We start from the raw sequence: 17534 nt of genomic DNA on the forward strand, positions 1-17534 counted from the left end.
CCCATGTTTGGCTGGGGTGCATATCTGAAGAGCTGTACTGAAAGCATGTTTGATCAAGATCTCTCCATTCACTCTCTATAGCAGCAATCAAGGTGAGGCTCCATAACTCTATGGGCTCTTGAATAGACTCCTCACCACCTTAGATCTTTCTCCAGACCACCCTCATGGTCTCACCATCACTATCTTGTTGGGACCCTGTGGGCTAAACTTATCATACCCTGTATCTCTGGTTGCTCCAGTTACCAGGTCAATCCTCATCCCTCCAAATGCAACCCCTATATGCCTTGCTATCCCCTATTCTGTCTCTGATCTTTTCCCATCTCCTGAAACTCTTAGACAAGATCCTCCTGAACACATGAATGTGGTTATCAGCACATTAAATCTTTTCTCTTAGCCTTTCTGTTCTAAATGAAACCCAGAGCCATTGCTTCCCCGAAGTCTACTTAAGTGATAATATTTACCCCCATACCCCATTAAACAGTGAACTTGATGGAAAGGTGCTCGTGCACTAGCTTTTCATTGCTCTTCAAAACTGTCTTTCCTGCTCCTTTTATACAAACCTCCAGATGCCGTCAGCCTGTATCTTTTAGAACCCATCCTGATCGCTTGAAGATTTTAGCTTCTAGTTCATTGCCAGTTTTTCCAACATACATGAAGGTGGTTTTGCTAGAACTCTCGAATTTGCTAGTTCCTGACTTCTTTGCCAATGATTTTTTTCTTCTTTCTTCTTTCTACCTCATCAACCCACTTACCATTTTCTAATAATAAAACTTTCCTCGAGGAACTCAATTTCAAGTCAAGTATTGACTACCATGTTCTCTCCTGCCAATCTACTGACCCAAATCCAACAATCCTGCAGCCCCTGACATGCGGACTTTTTGTCTTTACACTGTGTCCATTTCTTTCCTCACTCAGCCTACATTCCACGCATAATCTTTACAATCCTTTTATTCATTCTCTTACGTGCATGCTCAGCTGGCTTCCCTTTCTCTAGCTGTGCTATGAATGCTTAGCTGAACCACATTCCTGGTTATAAACCTCTCCATCTAATCCCAGGGCTGAACGTGGCTACAGAAAAACACACCTTCATGTTTGCTGGGTATGATCCTTAAGTGGTCCCTTTACACTGCCTGGCAATCATACTCTGCTACCCTTCATCACTCTCTCATGTTCCTTGATGATTATTTTATATCTCTCTCTCCTCAATTTCCAACACCTTCTCTCCCATCTTTGCTTTCTGGTGATGACCTTCATTCATATTTTACTTAAAAATAGACACAATTAAAGGAGAATTTCCATTCCACATCCAGCTCCCAGCATCACACCCACACTACTTCTGGCTCTTTTGTCCCTAAACCCTTCCTCTTCCTGAAATATTCGTGTTCTTAGCAAAGGCCAGCTCCCTACTTGTGCATCAAGCCCCATCCCCTCTCACCTCCCCCAGGACACCAACCAGCAATTCTCTCCTCTCTCCTGTGCATCACTGATTTTCTCCTCCTCTGCTGATTATTTTCCATCAATGAAACAGAAATGCTATAACATTTCCTATTTCAAAAGAACCTCTCTTGATTCTACTTCATCTTCCAGCTACCTCCCCATTCTCTCCTTCTCTGTATAGAAAGAGTCCTTGCAGTAGTATCTGGTCTGCCCATTATTGCATGACTGATTGAATCAACTCCAGGCAGCCTTTCACCCCACCAGGCAACTGACAATGCTTTTCTCAAGTTATCAGCTACCACCCCTTTACTAAAGCTTATTTCATCAACAGTGTTTTATAGAGCTGACCATTTCCTCCAGCTCAAAATAACTGTTTCACTTGGTTTCCACAACACCTCACTCTAGGTTTTCTTCAACCTCTATGGGCACCCTTCCCCAGGCTCCTTCCTTGTTCCTCCTCATCTTCCTGACCTCTAAGATCTGGAGTGTCCCAAGGCTCAGTCGTGAGATCTCTTTATTTTTCATAAATTTTCCATTCACTCTTGTGGTGACCTCATGCAGGTTCATGGTTGTACATAACATCTGTAACAATGAATGCTCCAAAATACATACCTCTGGCCAAAACCTCTCCTCTGGACCCCAAACTCATATACCCAACTACATGCTCAACATCCTGGATATCAAATAGGCAAATCAAACTTAACATGTTCACAACTGACCTTCTAATTATTCCCTCAAACCTGCTTGAAACAGTCTTCCCATCTCAGTTAATGAAACTAACCCTCATTATTCTCCTTGTCATCCCAGTCAGGGATGACTCTGACTCCTTTCTTTTCCACTCATCCTACTTGGCTCCTTCACAATCGTGCACTATTAATCATGCACCTTAATCACTCTCCTAGATAACTATTTCACCTCTTCTCTCTCCTCGCAGCTAATGAACCTTCAATCCTTATTACTCTCTTTGCAACCCCAGCTTTCATCCCCGACTCTTCTCTTTTGCTCTTGGTCTACATTAAATCTGTCAACAAAATCTATTAGCTCAATCTTCAAAACATATCCAGACTCCAACCACTTCTCTCCATCTCTCCTGCCTGCTGCCCTGGTACCGAGTACCCAGCACCTCATCTCTCACCTAAAGTATTACAAGAGTGTAATATCCCTTTGTAAAGTGTAAAGTGGAATACTCCTTCTTTGTAAAGTACTCCAAAAGTGTTCCCTCCTGCCCTGCTGCCTTTCAGACTAAAGGTGATTATTCAAACTTAAGGCAGCTGATGTTACCTCTCTGCTAAAACTCTCTAATTACATCTCTTCTCTCAGAATGAAAACCAAAGTTCTTAAAATAGCCTACAAGCTCTCTAGCACTGCCTTGGGCTCTCCCCTGACCTCCTCCTCCTCCTCTCCCTTATTCTACTGCAGCTACACTGGCCTCACTGGGGGTTTCCTTGCTTAGCTCCTTCAGGTCTTCTTCTGACCATCCTGTATCACGTGACACACTGCTCCCCTTCCCCTCTCTTTCCTCATCCCCTACTGTATTTTTCTCCCTGTCATTTAGTGCCATCTCTCTTTCCATATATTTTACTTTTTCCTTGGTGACTGTCTCTCTCCTCTCAGGTTGTGGATTGTAAGCTACGTGAGGGCAGGATTTTGCCTCTCTGTTCACTGTACCCAGGACACTGCCTGCCACTTAGTAAACATACAATACATGCTTGAGTAAGCAGATGAACAAAGGATGAGCCTGTGTTCAGACTGGCAGAAAAACTCCTATGATTATAAAATCTGAGATGACTTGAGGGGGGCGTTGTTGAGTGGTTGCCTGGGTGTTATGTTTTAAAATCCACATCTTTTAGTAGTAGAAAGCGAGCTTTCAAGACAATTCTTAGAATATAAATTGCTCTGTTCAATCTAAATCATTTTAGCAGAGTACTTAAGACAGAGAACTAATTTGCATGAAGCCAGCCTTGGCATTTTTAAATGAAAGAAGAGTTACATTTCAAACATCTTCATAAATCTGTGTAATTACTAATAGAGGCAAAATTTTTTAGAGCTATGGACAAGTAGTTGATGAAAAGTCTCTGATGAAAATGGAATTACTTTACATTGAATGACTATCAACATTGAAACTGAAAATTCTAAGTGCTCAAAATATTTAGCAGACATTATTCAAATCCAATTTGAGTCAGCACTACTCAGTATACAGCAAGAATTGGTATAAATGTACTGAAGAAAATCAGAGAATGCAGAATCCAAAAACAAAAGAGCACACATAACTAAAATTGGACAGATGTACCACATTTGCTTCTTATAAATGAGGGATCAAAATAAACTCGTAGATTATAATTAGATTATTTGTACCTCATTTAACTTGTTAGAAAACTATATGGTTTATTCCATAGTCCATGAATTCCGTGAATTCAATTTTCAATATTCATTTTTGTAGCCTTTATAAAGTTCCAGCCTAATAGAATTGTTTTTGGCATTTTAAAAGAGAGCTCCAGACCAGATGGATCCAAATGGCACTCAGAAAAGATTTTAGGTCCTAAAGAGCCCTTAAAGTAACCTAGATAAATAGTTACCAAATTACTACTAAATGTGATCTTTCCTGTTTGATGACATAGGCGATGAGAATACCTTTTAGATTCTGGCCTGCCTGTGAGAACCAGCACTATGGCTAAAGCTTAGGTTGAAAATTGATATAAAAATATTACATTGTTATAATAATGGATTATTATTATTTGCTAATTATTATCATTTGCTAATGTTATTATTATTTGCTAATATTTATTGAATGCTTGCTCTGTTAAGCACTTCGTAAACATCTCATTCAGTTATCACAACCACCCTATGACTTTAGTGTTGTCATGATCACTATTTTGAGAAAACCATTGAGTCCTGCAGAAGTTGACTGCCCAGGGCCATGTAACTAGCAAGTGGATAAAATGAGAGTTGGGAGTCCAGCACCCACACTTTTAAGTGACTCCCCAAAGGGCTTTGTGGTCTGAGTCATGACCATATGGGCATATGATAAACTCATTGTTGGGTATACCTTCTTGTTGGTAAAGGCCTGGTATTTTAGGAACATTAATATTATTTTGAAAATAATAATATTATTTGACCTTGCTTTGACCTTGCCTTTGGTTTTGGAGAAAGGAAACATAGGATTTAACTGATATTTTTGCACCTTATCGCTTCAGTGGTAAAAAGGTCAAGACCAAATATCAGAACACTCCAAAAAGTGTTAACCTTTGGTGTAATATCTAAGATTATGTCCAGTAAATGATAAGTGCTGTCCTTCATTTTGAAGTCACTGCAGTGGAACCAATAAATTTTGTACGTAGTGAAAGTATCCAAAACTTCAGAGGCTTTCGTTGATTTATAACTGGCTATAAATTTTTATGAAAAGGTTATAGAGTCTATTTTTAATGTCTGGACATTAACCTTGTCTATAATGTTGTTATCTTGTGACCAATTACTAAATAAAAAAGTATAAGCATATATATATGAGTTTCAAAAAATAGGGAAGTGAATGCTAAGATTTATTCTCTCTTTTTAAATGTATAAGAGATAAAAAGATAAATATATCTCCTATTTAATCTTAGGAAAATGAAAGTTAGCAGACTTGTAACTGGAAAAGAAAATTAAAAATTTGAAGTTTTTGGAGTTCCCATTGTGGCACAGTGGAAACGAATCCCGACTAGTATCCCTGAGGATGCAGATTCGATCCCTGGCCTTGCTCAGCGGGTGGGAAAGCTGGCTGTGGCTGTGGCTGCGGTGTAGGCTGGCACTGTAGCCCTGATTTGACCCCTAGCCTGGGAACCTCCATATACTCTGGGTGTGGCCCCAAACAACAACAACAACAAAAACTTGAAGTTTTTTAAACAAATCTTTTCTTGTACCCAATTTATGAATTTCCCCATATCCTTTAAGTGGTTAGAAGCCAAGTGGTATTTTTTCCATTAAATTTCAAAATTATCATGGTAGTTATGAGACCATTTTTATAAAGAAAAAATTTTTCTTCCAAATTTCAGTTTAAGGAACCTTCACACGCCAACACACATGGTATTTCTGGAAAGTGGGTGCAGACCAGATTGCCTTTCATTGAGAAATACAACAGGGTACAGAAAGTCCTGGTTTCTATGTTACCCATCATAACGCTCCCCAGAAACTCAGATTTAACAAGCAAAATAAAAGATATTTTTTCTTCCCTTGTTTCATGTGCCATATTAACTTTGCACTTTTGCATATTTAGAAATAGCAATGCTTTGGCTGAAGAGTTGCCTCTCTTGCTCTCGTGGGTTCTGGAAATTATTTTCTGTACTATATTTTATTTGAATTTTATCGGTAGTCCTGGTGGTGGTGCTCTTTGACTTAAAAGTTCCTTTAACTACAAACTACTTTACTCTGGGGATGAATAGAGTCCTTTTAAATTAGCAATGGTAATTAAAAATAAAATTCAAGCTTCAAAAAAAAAAGGATACTACCACTGTAAATTTGTAAGGGCAGATCCAAATATCTCAGGAAGCTGTCCTGCGATAGAAAAGGCTTTGTACCTGAGAGACAGATCTGTGTGACCTGGGGACATCACTTAAGCCTTGGGGAACTCAGTTTCTGTATTTGTAAACTTAGGCAAATGCCCACCTCCTAACATTTGTCTCTGTTGATTGATGAAACTTCATACATAAAACCCCCAACACAAAGCTAATAGTAGCTAAGCAGTTAACATGAGTCACTTTATTTCCCTAATCTCTATTCAATGCACATTCTTAACTGGTAATAATAAAGAACTAACACCAGACCACGTTTACTTTATATCTAGTAAATTCAAGTGATTGAGGAGAATCAATCTCATGTTTTGTGCAGAGGTAAATTTTAATTTTTCTGCTTGGTGACTTATCCAGTTACTGCAATTAGCATATGTACACCTTAGAAAGTCCTCTCATATTTCACAATTCAACTTACAGTGCAACTCAGTGGTTTCAGACTGAATGTATAATTATGTTCTTGTTTTCAAGGTTATAAAACTGTCGTTTCCTGAACTGAAATGACAGCAAAAGTGGAGAATTTAAACCTGAGGCTTTGGGCTCTAAGTTCTTTGGGGTTTCATGACATTATGTTGGCTTCTCTCAAAAATAAATCTTCCTTTTCATAGTAACTCATCACCGGATAGTGAACCACTCTAAGAAAAATATGTTAGGCTGCTAAAAACATTCCAGGGTAACTCAAAAATGAGGTATGCTTCCGCTGAAGAGTTACCTCTTTTGTCCTCCTGGGTTTTGGAAATTATAAAGCAGATAACAATGGAGTATTTACTTCTAAGTGTTTATTTTTCTTAAAAAAAAAAACAAAAACCCAAACCCTAAGATCTTTTATACATTAAGCTGTATCTTATATTTTAGGATGAAGTGGCCTTGGTTTGACTGAGGTTAACTTCATTTTCCTTTGGTTCCTTCTTTGGCATCACTTATGATGATTTTACCTAATTGAACTCATAGTTGTAACAGTTTCATTTTCCAGTTTCATTTTTCAAAATAGCTGTAACAGTTTCATTTTTCAAAAGAACACTAAAATATATATCAAATAAAAAGATTTATAATGAAATATAAGATAGATACGAAATGGAGATACAAAATATGAAGCTCTTCCAAATTGGGATAAAGGAGTTTGGCCTTATTCCATAGGTCAAACTGTAAAGAACTATGTAAGGTCTAGGATTTTATCTTTCCTACAAGCTAAAAAGCTGAACTGATACTCTTGCATGATGCTAACAGAAGACACAAGTCTCCTGAATCAAAGACAATGGGCTTTTTGTTGTTGTTGTTGGGTTTTTTTTGTTTGTTTGTTTGTTTGTTTGTTTGGTCTTTTTAGGGCCGCACCCATGGCATATGAAGGTTCCCGAGCTAGGGGTCAAATCAGAGCTGCAGCTGCTTGCCTATGCCACAGCCACGAGACTCCAGATCCAAGCCGTGTCTGTGACCTACACCACAGCTTACAGCAATGCTGGATCCTTAACTCACTAAGCAAGGCCAGGGATAAAACCTGCATCCTCACGGATGCTAGTCAGATTCGTTTCTGCTGAGCCACTGATGGGAACTCCAACAATGGGCTTTAGAGTTCACCCCAAAAGCAGAGGCAGAGTATCGACAAGTTTATACCATTTCCTTATGTCCCCTCCAGTCTCACGGAGTGACACACAGGACAATGATGGATGTCTGTGCATGCCATGGGTTATGTTAAAGACAAAAACCATCACTGGGGGACTCACAGTTTTGCTTTGTTTTGTTTTGGCCATGCCCATGGCATGTGGATATTCCCGGACCAGGGATGGAACCTGTGCTGTGCCATAGCAGCAGCCTGAGCCACTGCAGAGACAATGCCAGATCTTTACTTGCTGCGCCACAAAAGAACTCCCACAGCTTTTTGAATAAGAAAAAACAAGCCTACTCTTTGTCTGGAGGATTTACCTAACCCCTCAAGGGGTTATGTTCATGGCAAGCACTGCCCTAAGAAATGCCCCAGATAAAGAGTATTCAGGGTCTTTCATTCTTGCCACACCCAAAAGAATATGTAGGGTGACAGCAGACTGATATTCCCAACAGCAAGCAGCACTTGATATTTTTGATGTCACGAGGTGTCCTCCTCTAAAGCATAAGAAATATTGCCATCAGTGACAATGCTCCCTATGCTGGTGACTCTCAGGAGGAGCAAGGGAAATTCTGCACCCTTTGCAAAAGCTTTCAGGTAATTTTTATACAACTAAGCATTGGAAGCCATAAGAAGTTTGCAGGTGGGGAGAGTACCATCATCAAATTTTTATTTTAGAAAGACGACTCAAGACACAGTGGGGAGACTGATCAGAGTGGACGAGATGGAGCAGAACCTACTCAGGAGGCTGTCATGGCAGCTGCGTTGGACTCAACTTAATACATATTAGAATGTGGAAGACAAGCCAAGAGAGGAATGCCGGATGGGAGCAGGGGAGGGGGGAGAGCTGCTAGAACTAACACATTGGTGAGGAAATCAACAGGTGGGAATCTGACAAGAGAATAAGTTGACTATGAAAAGATCTCAGATTCAGTTTTTGAAAAGATTTACTAATTTAAAATTTACTAATTTAAAATGTATTTAAAAGATTTACTAATTTCAGGAGACTATAGATTGGACATAACTCATTATCTATTAGGATAGAAAGAGGCATTCTGCAGATGATTTAGAATCCAACAATGAAATGTATCTCCTATTAATTAAAGTTAGCCAGTCTTATTCACTTCTGAGTCAGCTCTGTCTCACTCACACACACACACACACACACACACACACACACACACACCTCTTCAATAGTTAGGACACTATAGGGAATACTGGAGTCCAATAGACACTTTAATTCATGGCATTAAAATCTTAGTTAAAAATAATACAAAAATCTCAGCATCCTTGGGACCAAATATTACTCAAGATGTATAGAATGTTGTCTAAAGTCCTCACAGAATGGATGTAATCGATAATTCAAAAACATCATATAAGTCAACAGTTTCAGTCTCATTTTATTCAAATCCATATTTTAAAACTAACTGGGGGGAAAGGAGGGAATAATTTTGATTTTATCCTCCTATTTCTCTCTCCCAAAATATAACAGTTACCTCTGGGCAAAAGGCATAGAGCAGACAAGAAAAGCAGCCAGAGTCCAGATACCTGGTTGATGACACATGAGAAGTAAAACATCATTCTTGGTCAACATTCCAGGTAAGGACAGCCCAGATCATTTCATAGGCAAAACTGACGTTCAGTTATTTTTGATCTGTCTACGTTGCCAGCATTATTAGCTCTAGATACAAATGTCTGAGCCTTCAAAATTTGATAAGGGAGTCAAAATGGACTTTTGTAATTCTGACCCTATGCTATTTTTGTAAATTCAACAAAGACAAAAAAAAAAAAGAGCTGGGGTCCTGAACTATATGGATAGGTAATAAGTAAGAGTGACTTCAGTGCGTAATACAGAGCCAGCTGCCGTGTTCTTACCTGGTTGCAGGTATTGATGTCTATGCCCCCCTTCAGATATTCCACCACTTTGTCTAGGTTGCCTGCTCTGGCAGCACGGAGGAAGCTTGCATTGCTGTCAGACTGTGAGAAAAAGAAAAGACCTTTCATGAATTCTGGATCGAATGAAAACATATCAAAGACAGAAAGACAAGAGTATTTACACTGCACATCCGAAAAGCTTTAGTTGCAAAATATTTCAATCCTGAGTTTAAAACACTGAATCGTAATTCACAGTACAAGGTAGCAACTTCACAATATTTCTGGAGAGTGGTTTAAGGACAAGTGGAGTCCATGGGAAATACAGCCCGCTGTGTTAGAGTGTAAAAAAAAAGAGTTAAAATAAAATTACTCTTTAATGCTTTATTCCAAATCTTCAGCCACATTTGAAGGTGAATTTGCACTACCCTCAAATTCACAGTTACCCTTTCATTTTAGCTCCAGGAAGCTGGTGACTTTATACTGAGCCTAATGTCGAGGCAGAAAAGGAATCAAAAAACTAAAATAAATGGGTTTCTTAAAAAGGCACTGGGTTACTTCTTTCTCTTCTTTTACTGTTCATTTTTTTAAAAAAGGTTTTTTAAATTAAAGTATAGTTGATTTACAATGTTGGGCTAGATTCTGCTGTACAGCAAAGTGACCCAGTCATACACATACACACACACACACACACACACACACATACATTCTTTTTCTCATATTATCTTCCATCATGGTCTATGCCAAGAGAATGGACATAGTTCTCTGTGCCGTAGGTAGGACCTCATTGCTTATCCATTGTAAATGTAATAGTTTTTATCTACTGTTTGGTTTTCAGATGCATCTGAGGGAGAACATTGGGCCTGGGTCCCTTGGCAGTCATCTGTCCTGTTATTGGGGGGGCGGGTGGTAACAGAAAGCTCTGAGGATTCTTTGAGGAAGGTGGGTAGTGCTAGCTGGCAGGTGTGCACTGGGCTGATGTAAATTTTGTGACCCCAGTGATTTTGTAAAAACAAGATGAAATTTAACCCAGTTGATATAACAGCAGACGCAAATCTCTTGGTAGAGATGACCACTCTGGATGGAGGAACCGCTTTTTGAGCCCTTGTCTTGACTCTGCCCCTCTCAAAATCGGATCCTGGGAGAATCAGCTGAATTCCCACCCGCAGGTGTCCTGAGGAGGCCACTGTAGAGAGGTAGCCACAGTCACCCTGCCTCTCTGGCTTGCTGACAAAGCCCAACTTTAGCACAATGACGTGATCAACTCTTGTTAGGTTCCAAGACACTGGCTTCCCTTTCTACTTAGTCTGGTGGTATCAGCTCTGAAGAAAGAGAAAGCGGTCCCAGGAAACAGGACCCATGAGGAAGTGAGACGCAGGTAAGATGGCAGCTCTTAGTCCAGCATTGTCCTCAGTGCTGCCCTGCCCGCCTCCCTCCCTCCAAGAATGAACTTGGCAGGGGCCCTTGGCATGCTCACAAACCAATTTATTATGACTGGTGATGATGCACAGAGATGGAAATGGAAGTGTTTTCCTCTGGGAGTCTCAAATATGGAGTTATTTGCATAGCATTCAAATGATTTACCTTGGGGAAGACTGAAAACCCTAGAATGAAATGACCTCGCGTTTAACCCAAATACCACAATGCCTTATATATTTACGAAACCATGTAGAGACTTTATGAGGAGTTGAAAGGTATGACTGAACTCTACGCTTCTGGAATTCATGCTCTGAGTCTTCAGAAATGTGTCACGATTTAACATCGCCCTGTTCCTCCTCCTGCACCACTGTGATGCCTCACGCCTCATCCTTCCTGAAAGCTGTGCCCATGGCTGGGTGCCCCAAGTATATCTGCAATGCTGCAGCAACTGAATTGTGACTCATGTTGAAAGGCCTGTTTATGAAAGTGTTCTGCAATGTGCAGCAAATTATAAATTCCAGGAAGATTTTCCACCTTCAGGTTTGAGGCCACAGCATTTAAAAGTGAAACATGATTCTCAGCACTATGTCCTGTCAGGATCCCAGAAGAAACATTATTTACTATAAAACAACAGTTAAAAAATATTAGGTCACAGAAAGTATGACAATATTATTTCCCGTAGAGCCAGAAAATAAATCCGCATGCTATGTATTATTAAATATACTTTATGCTATAGTATATTAATATAATATACTATATTAAAGATGATGCCCAGTTTCTTTCATCTTGTACATGAGGCTTCATAATTATAGGTAACATTTATGAATGTTTACTGTGGGCCAGACACAGAGCTAAGAAGTCATATATCATTAATATATCATAACACTAGGAGAAGGGAACTGTTGTTATGGTCATTTAATAGGTGAGGAAAGAAGTTTAGAAAGTTTCCAAGGGCACATATTTTTTGTATGAAGTTTTTAGAAAAGGCAAAAACTATAGAGATCAGTGGTGTCCTAGGGGCTGGGATGGGAGCAGGGGTTGAAAACAGGCATGAAGAAAACGGGGGGCTGATGGATGTGTCCTAAAACTAGATTGTGGTGATGGGGGCACAACACCATAAATTTACTACATGATTCATCAAACTGTAGAATTGGAACAAGGGATTTTTTTGGTATGTGAATTATCCTCAATCAAACTGTTACTCCTGTTCAGAGTAAAGAAGGAAAAGTATAAAATAATAAAATATTGGAATAACATTTAAAAAAAGAGATCAGGGTGCCCTCTAACTCCTACAAAAAAAGAATGCCATGGACAAGTGGAAGCTGAAGGGAACACCTGACCCTGTAGGGTTGAAGTAACTCCTGGAGACATCCTGTGGAAGCTGAGAGGGGCTGCTGTTGGTCTGAAGAGGGCTTTAGGTGTCACTGAGAGGTACCTATTTGACCCTTTTAGCACCTCTATAGGGACTGGGCATGACCTGGAGGGCTGCTTTTGCTGTTACATAATAACAAGTTTTAGTAACTAGTTTTCAGAGTTCCCATGGTGGCTCAGCGGTAATGAACACAACTAGTATCCATGAGGACATAGATTTGATCCCTAGCCTTGCTCAGTGGGTTAAGGATCTGGCGTTGCCATGATCTGGCATTGCCATGATCTGGCATTGCCATGATCTGGCGTTGCTGTGGCGGTGGCATAGGCTGGCAGCTGCAGTTGCAATTCAACCCCTAGCTTGGGAACTTCCGTATGCCTTGGGTGAGGACCTAAAAAGACAAACTTAAACAAACAAGTGAAATGATTTTTAAAGAATAACTAGTTTCTCTTTTATGAATCAAACTCCTGGAAACTAGATGCAAGTCAAAGACTTACAGCCAATCCCTGGAATTTTAGCCAAAAAGTGTTCCCAGTGTTTGGGAGGAGCGAGAGCTAGTGGAAATGTAACATTTAAGCCATGTTGGCAGGGACCTCTTCAACAGTTGAGACACTATAGATTTTGCTATAAGTTGGATCCTTCTAGAACCCCATTAAGGGATTTCATTTCCCTCAAGTGAGAAAATGCATTAGAAATACATCTTGCAAAGGCATATAGGGTATTATTATAAAATAATTCGAGTATGAGTTTCAAGAGCAAAATTAAAATGAGACATCAAAATTTATGTGTATATATTGAAACAATAGACTCGCATGGAAGAATACATTTTTCTCCCACTTCCACATAAACACATGCAAACCCTACGCTACAAAGAGGTCAATCTGTGATTAAAGCTCTTGACATAAGCGCTTAGGATAAACAGCAGTCAGTCTGGTTCTCGTCAATCAACACATAGATGAAAGAGGATTCAGGGATTCATGGTGAGAGATGCAGCAATTTTTACCATGCTACATTTCCCTCTGAGTATGACCGAGGTAAGAATATAAAAATTAAAATTAGGTATAAGTACGGGGGAAAGTATGCTTTCAAAATAGACTATGGTCTTCTGGTGAGGCCAGGAGATTTCACACATAAAAAGCACAATAAAGAGAAAATGAGGCAGTAGCAACTCCTTTGGGGGAAAAGTCCCAGGCCAACAGACTAACCTCTTTTTGCTTTGCTGCTTTATGTCCCTAAAACTCCCAATCCTAAAACCAATTGTACTTATGCCTGTAAAGTCTGACTCTGGACAAGCATTCAAAGGCTGAGCCCCACTTACTTTAATCTGCAACAGATGGATGTCATTAAAACTTGTCCCCTTTACAACCCAAGGGTGGCATCTCAAGCCGAGAGAGATAAATTTCCTCTTAAATTCTTCTTGACACAGTTCTGTACGTTTCTTGATTGGAATGTTAGAAAAGCAATACTTTCTCAGCACCCAGCTGAGTGGACATGACAGGCCAGGAGGAATGTGCATTCAAAGAGCCACATCATGTCCTAAGGAAAGGCTTCCCCAAAGAGTCCGGGGTCACAGGCACAGGAGCCCACATTTGCTCCAAGATTTTATAAAACTTCTGTGCTTACAGTCCAAAATAGCCTAATAAGGAGAACACAAGCATGTTCCAGGTCGTCTAGATGGCTACCCTTTAAATGGGCACAACCACGTAATTTTGGGATATGCCTTTGTGTTTATAATGCAGTGCATTTCAGGTGAAGCAGAGATGGACTGTAGATAAACGCATGACATGCAAAATGTTTGCCATGGTACAGAAACTGATCAGAGAATCTGGCCATCATACAGATGGATACAGCATCTGTATACAGCAGGATGAACCAAAGGAAACTGAGCGCAGCACTCAGTAGCACATTAAAGTTGCAAATAAACAACAGACTCAGATGGTATCTTTGTATGGTCCAACCTGCCTCGACCATTAGCCGTGAATCTAATGGAAAATCCAGAGTAAAATGCCTTTCCGTTTCCAACTGCAGTTTTTATTGGATTAGGTACACATCTCAACCCTAAGACTAATTTTATCTCCAAGTAAATGAAGAGAGATTTAAATGACTATCAAATGGCTCACCATAAAAACTGGCATTGGCATAGTTCTCTGACAGCTTTAAGCTTTACTATTCTGAAGCAGGAGACAAAGCCTTAGCTGTATTAGTAAGAGTTTGTACCACATACTTCTAAAAATGTATGCCCTACATTATTTCCAATGAAGTGAAATTCAGAAATAAGTTGTAGAAATCTGAATTTTTACCATGAAACCCAATATCTGTGATTTAGCTTTTGACAATCCTATCCATTCTATTACATTGGTGTTATTTATTTTAATAATATAAGTTTATTAGCTCTGTTTATGCTTAATTTGTAAAACTTTCATTCTGTAATAGTCTAAGATTTTAAAGAGTTTTATGTGGTTTTATGTTTACAGCTAAATTAAACTATAATAAAAATAACAAAACTGGAGGTCACACATTTTTTCTACTTTGAAAGAGATGAATATCTTATTCAAGCTGGAGAAATATTCATCCTATATGTGAGTCAGCCAGTAGCCTTGAGAGAGTGATACAGGGCACCTGGCTTGTCATGTACCTTCTACAAATATCTGCTGACTGATTAATCATAGGAAAGCACATGTTCCTTGTGGAATTTAAGGAATTGGCTTATTTTCTTAGGATACAGTTATTCCTTTGTAAAAGCAAGGTCATTTACATGCCTACCCCAAGATCCACATTTTATAGTAATACAAAATAAATAAAAGATATTAAAATAACTTGAGAGGAAAACTCTTAATATGAACATAATGAAATAAGGGACATTTCTACAATTCCATAGGTCTTTTCCTTGGAAGGTTGGATAAGCTGAAACCGTGTCCAGCAAATCATTTTTATTTATTTGTTTGTTTATTTGTCTTTGCTTTCTAGGACCACACCCGTGGCATATGGAGGCTCCCAGGCTAGGGGTCAAACAGGAGCTACAGCTGCCAGCCTACGCCACAGCCACAGAAACGCAGGATCCAAGCCATGTCTGCAACCTACACTACAGCTCACGGCAATGCCAGATCCTTAACCCACTGAGCAAGGACAAGAATTGAACCCAAAACCTCATGGTTCCTAGTTGGATTTATTTCCACTTCGCCACGACGGGAACTCCCATGTCCAGCAAATCATGAGTTACATGATCTTGAGTCTCTGTGAGTCTCAATTTCCTATCAAAAAATAAATGTATAGAGTTGCCGGAAGAAGGAAATACAATATGAAGGTGCTTAGCCCAATGACAGAGACAAAAGAGACTTACTGAGTTTGTTTTATAATTGTAGTTTTCTTGTAAATGACAAAAGCAAAACAACAATGGCTAATAAAAGGATGGATATATACATATTATCTTCTTTAAATAAGAAGGTTGCTGCCAGAAGACCAGAGTATTTAAAAATACTCTGCTGTGTGCAGGTGCAAAGGGACAAAAAAGAAGCCAGAACTGGGTATGGCTGTCTCCAATGATGAAGATTTTGCAAAGCACCCTCTTTGTGATATATGAATGCTTTTACTTTTGTAAAGGACTGCTAGATTGTTTATATGCTTTAGCTCTTTTAGCAGTTCAAACTATCTTGTCATAAACCAAGACTTTGGGGGCAAATGAGATGTGCACACTAGGTGTACTGATTTTTTTGGAAAGAATTCCACAAGATGACTTTCTGAACTTAGAACACAGAAATGACCATTAAAACTCTTCGCATTATAAAATCTCACCTAAGTTCTATTTGGCTGCCACTAGTGATAAAAACTACGATAAACCAGAAGTTTATACAATGCAGCTCAAATGTGTTAAGCCACATTTTTCTTTTTTGGCCACCCCCAGCATATGGAGTTTCCAGTTTCCAGGCCAGGGATCATATCCAAGCTGCAGTTGCAACCTCCGTTGCAGATGCAGCAACGCCAGATCCTTTAACCCCCTGTGATGTGCCAGGGATCGAACCTGCCTCCTGGTGCTATAGAGACACTGCCTATCTCATTGCACCACAGTGAGAACTCCAAGCTGTATTTTCAGTATATTTACTTTCAATAGCTCTTTACATTGCTACTAAATGGGAAATGCTGAAGAAGCTCTGATCTTCAAAGAGTTAATGTAAATTCCCTAAAGATTGCTTTTACTTCAGTGACCTATGTTTTAAGAAAACTGGTTCATGTATAGGTATTTCCAGTTTACTTTTAAAATATTATTTAAGACAATGATTAACACACAAGATTGAGAATTGGTGTCAAAACAATATGGAAGTTTTACTAAAGAAATAAATTCTGGGAGTTCCCGTTGTGGCACAGCAGAAACAAATCCGACTAGGAACCATGAGGTTGTGGGTTTGATTCCTGGCCTCGCACAGTGGGTTAAGGATCCGGCATTGCCATTAGCTGTGGTGTAGGTCGCAGACAAGACTTGGATCCTGAATTGCTGTGGCTATGGTGTAGGTCGGCAGCTGTAGCTCTGATTCGACCCCAAGCCTGGGAACCTCCATGAAGATGCAGGTTTGACCCCCCTGGCCTTGCTTGGTGGATTAAGGATCTGACATTGCCATGAGCTGTGGTGTAGGTCGCAGATGCAGCTCAGATCCGGGTTGCTGTGGCTGTAGCTTAGGCCGGCAGCTGTGGCTCCAATTCGATCACTAGCCTGGAAAGTTCCATATGTCACAGATGCGGCCCTAAAAATAGAAAAGAAAAAAAGAGAATATTTTGTATTACTATGTTGAGATTCATGAATCTCTTGCACAATTCTTATATTTTGAAACAGAGTAGAACTAGAATATCATATAGCAGTGGGAATAGAAATGAATGAACCATATTCACATACAACATGGAGAGACCTCACAAAAATAATGCTAAGCAAAATAAGTCAGACCCAAAAAAGGACATTTTTATGGTTCCATTTAGAAAGTTTGAAAATGGACATAGCTAATCTATGCTGTTAGAAGTCAGAATAGTAGTTTCTGGAAAGAAGCAGAAAGGGGCTTCTGGTTGCTGAAAATGCTGTAGTTCTATTTGTTCATTCTGGGTGTTCCCAAATAGACATGTAAACTTTGTGAGAAATATCAAAATAAACATTCTAATCTGCAGTTCCCCATCTGTGCCATGTAACTAAATGAAACATTTACTTAAAAAGGATGATGACATTGAAAAATGAGTTGTTCCTAACTTACACAATGGTGACAAAATCACTGAAGAGGAAAGAGATGAAAAAAATAGTATTCAAAAGCAGTACCTT

General features: G+C 39.4%; 1 protein-coding gene across 50 annotated transcripts in view; it reads right to left on the reverse strand.

Moving 5' to 3' along the window:
* Positions 1 to 17534, reverse strand: part of ANK2 (ankyrin 2) — a 607793-nt gene that overhangs the window by 203460 nt on the left and 386799 nt on the right. For all 50 annotated transcript variants that reach the window (XM_084973140.1, XM_084973126.1, XM_084973116.1 and 47 more), the window contains one exon: positions 9454 to 9555. In XM_084973140.1, the coding sequence (XP_084829266.1) occupies positions 9454 to 9555 (102 nt within the window). The remainder of the gene's footprint in view (positions 1 to 9453; positions 9556 to 17534) is intronic.

The sequence above is a fragment of the Sus scrofa genome, chromosome 8 (genome assembly GCF_054392235.1).
Source record: "Sus scrofa isolate SSC_HxYL_T2T_F1_AM1 chromosome 8, Sscrofa_HxYL_maternal_Yorkshire_Landrace_v2.0, whole genome shotgun sequence".
Taxonomy (NCBI): domain Eukaryota; kingdom Metazoa; phylum Chordata; class Mammalia; order Artiodactyla; family Suidae; genus Sus; species Sus scrofa.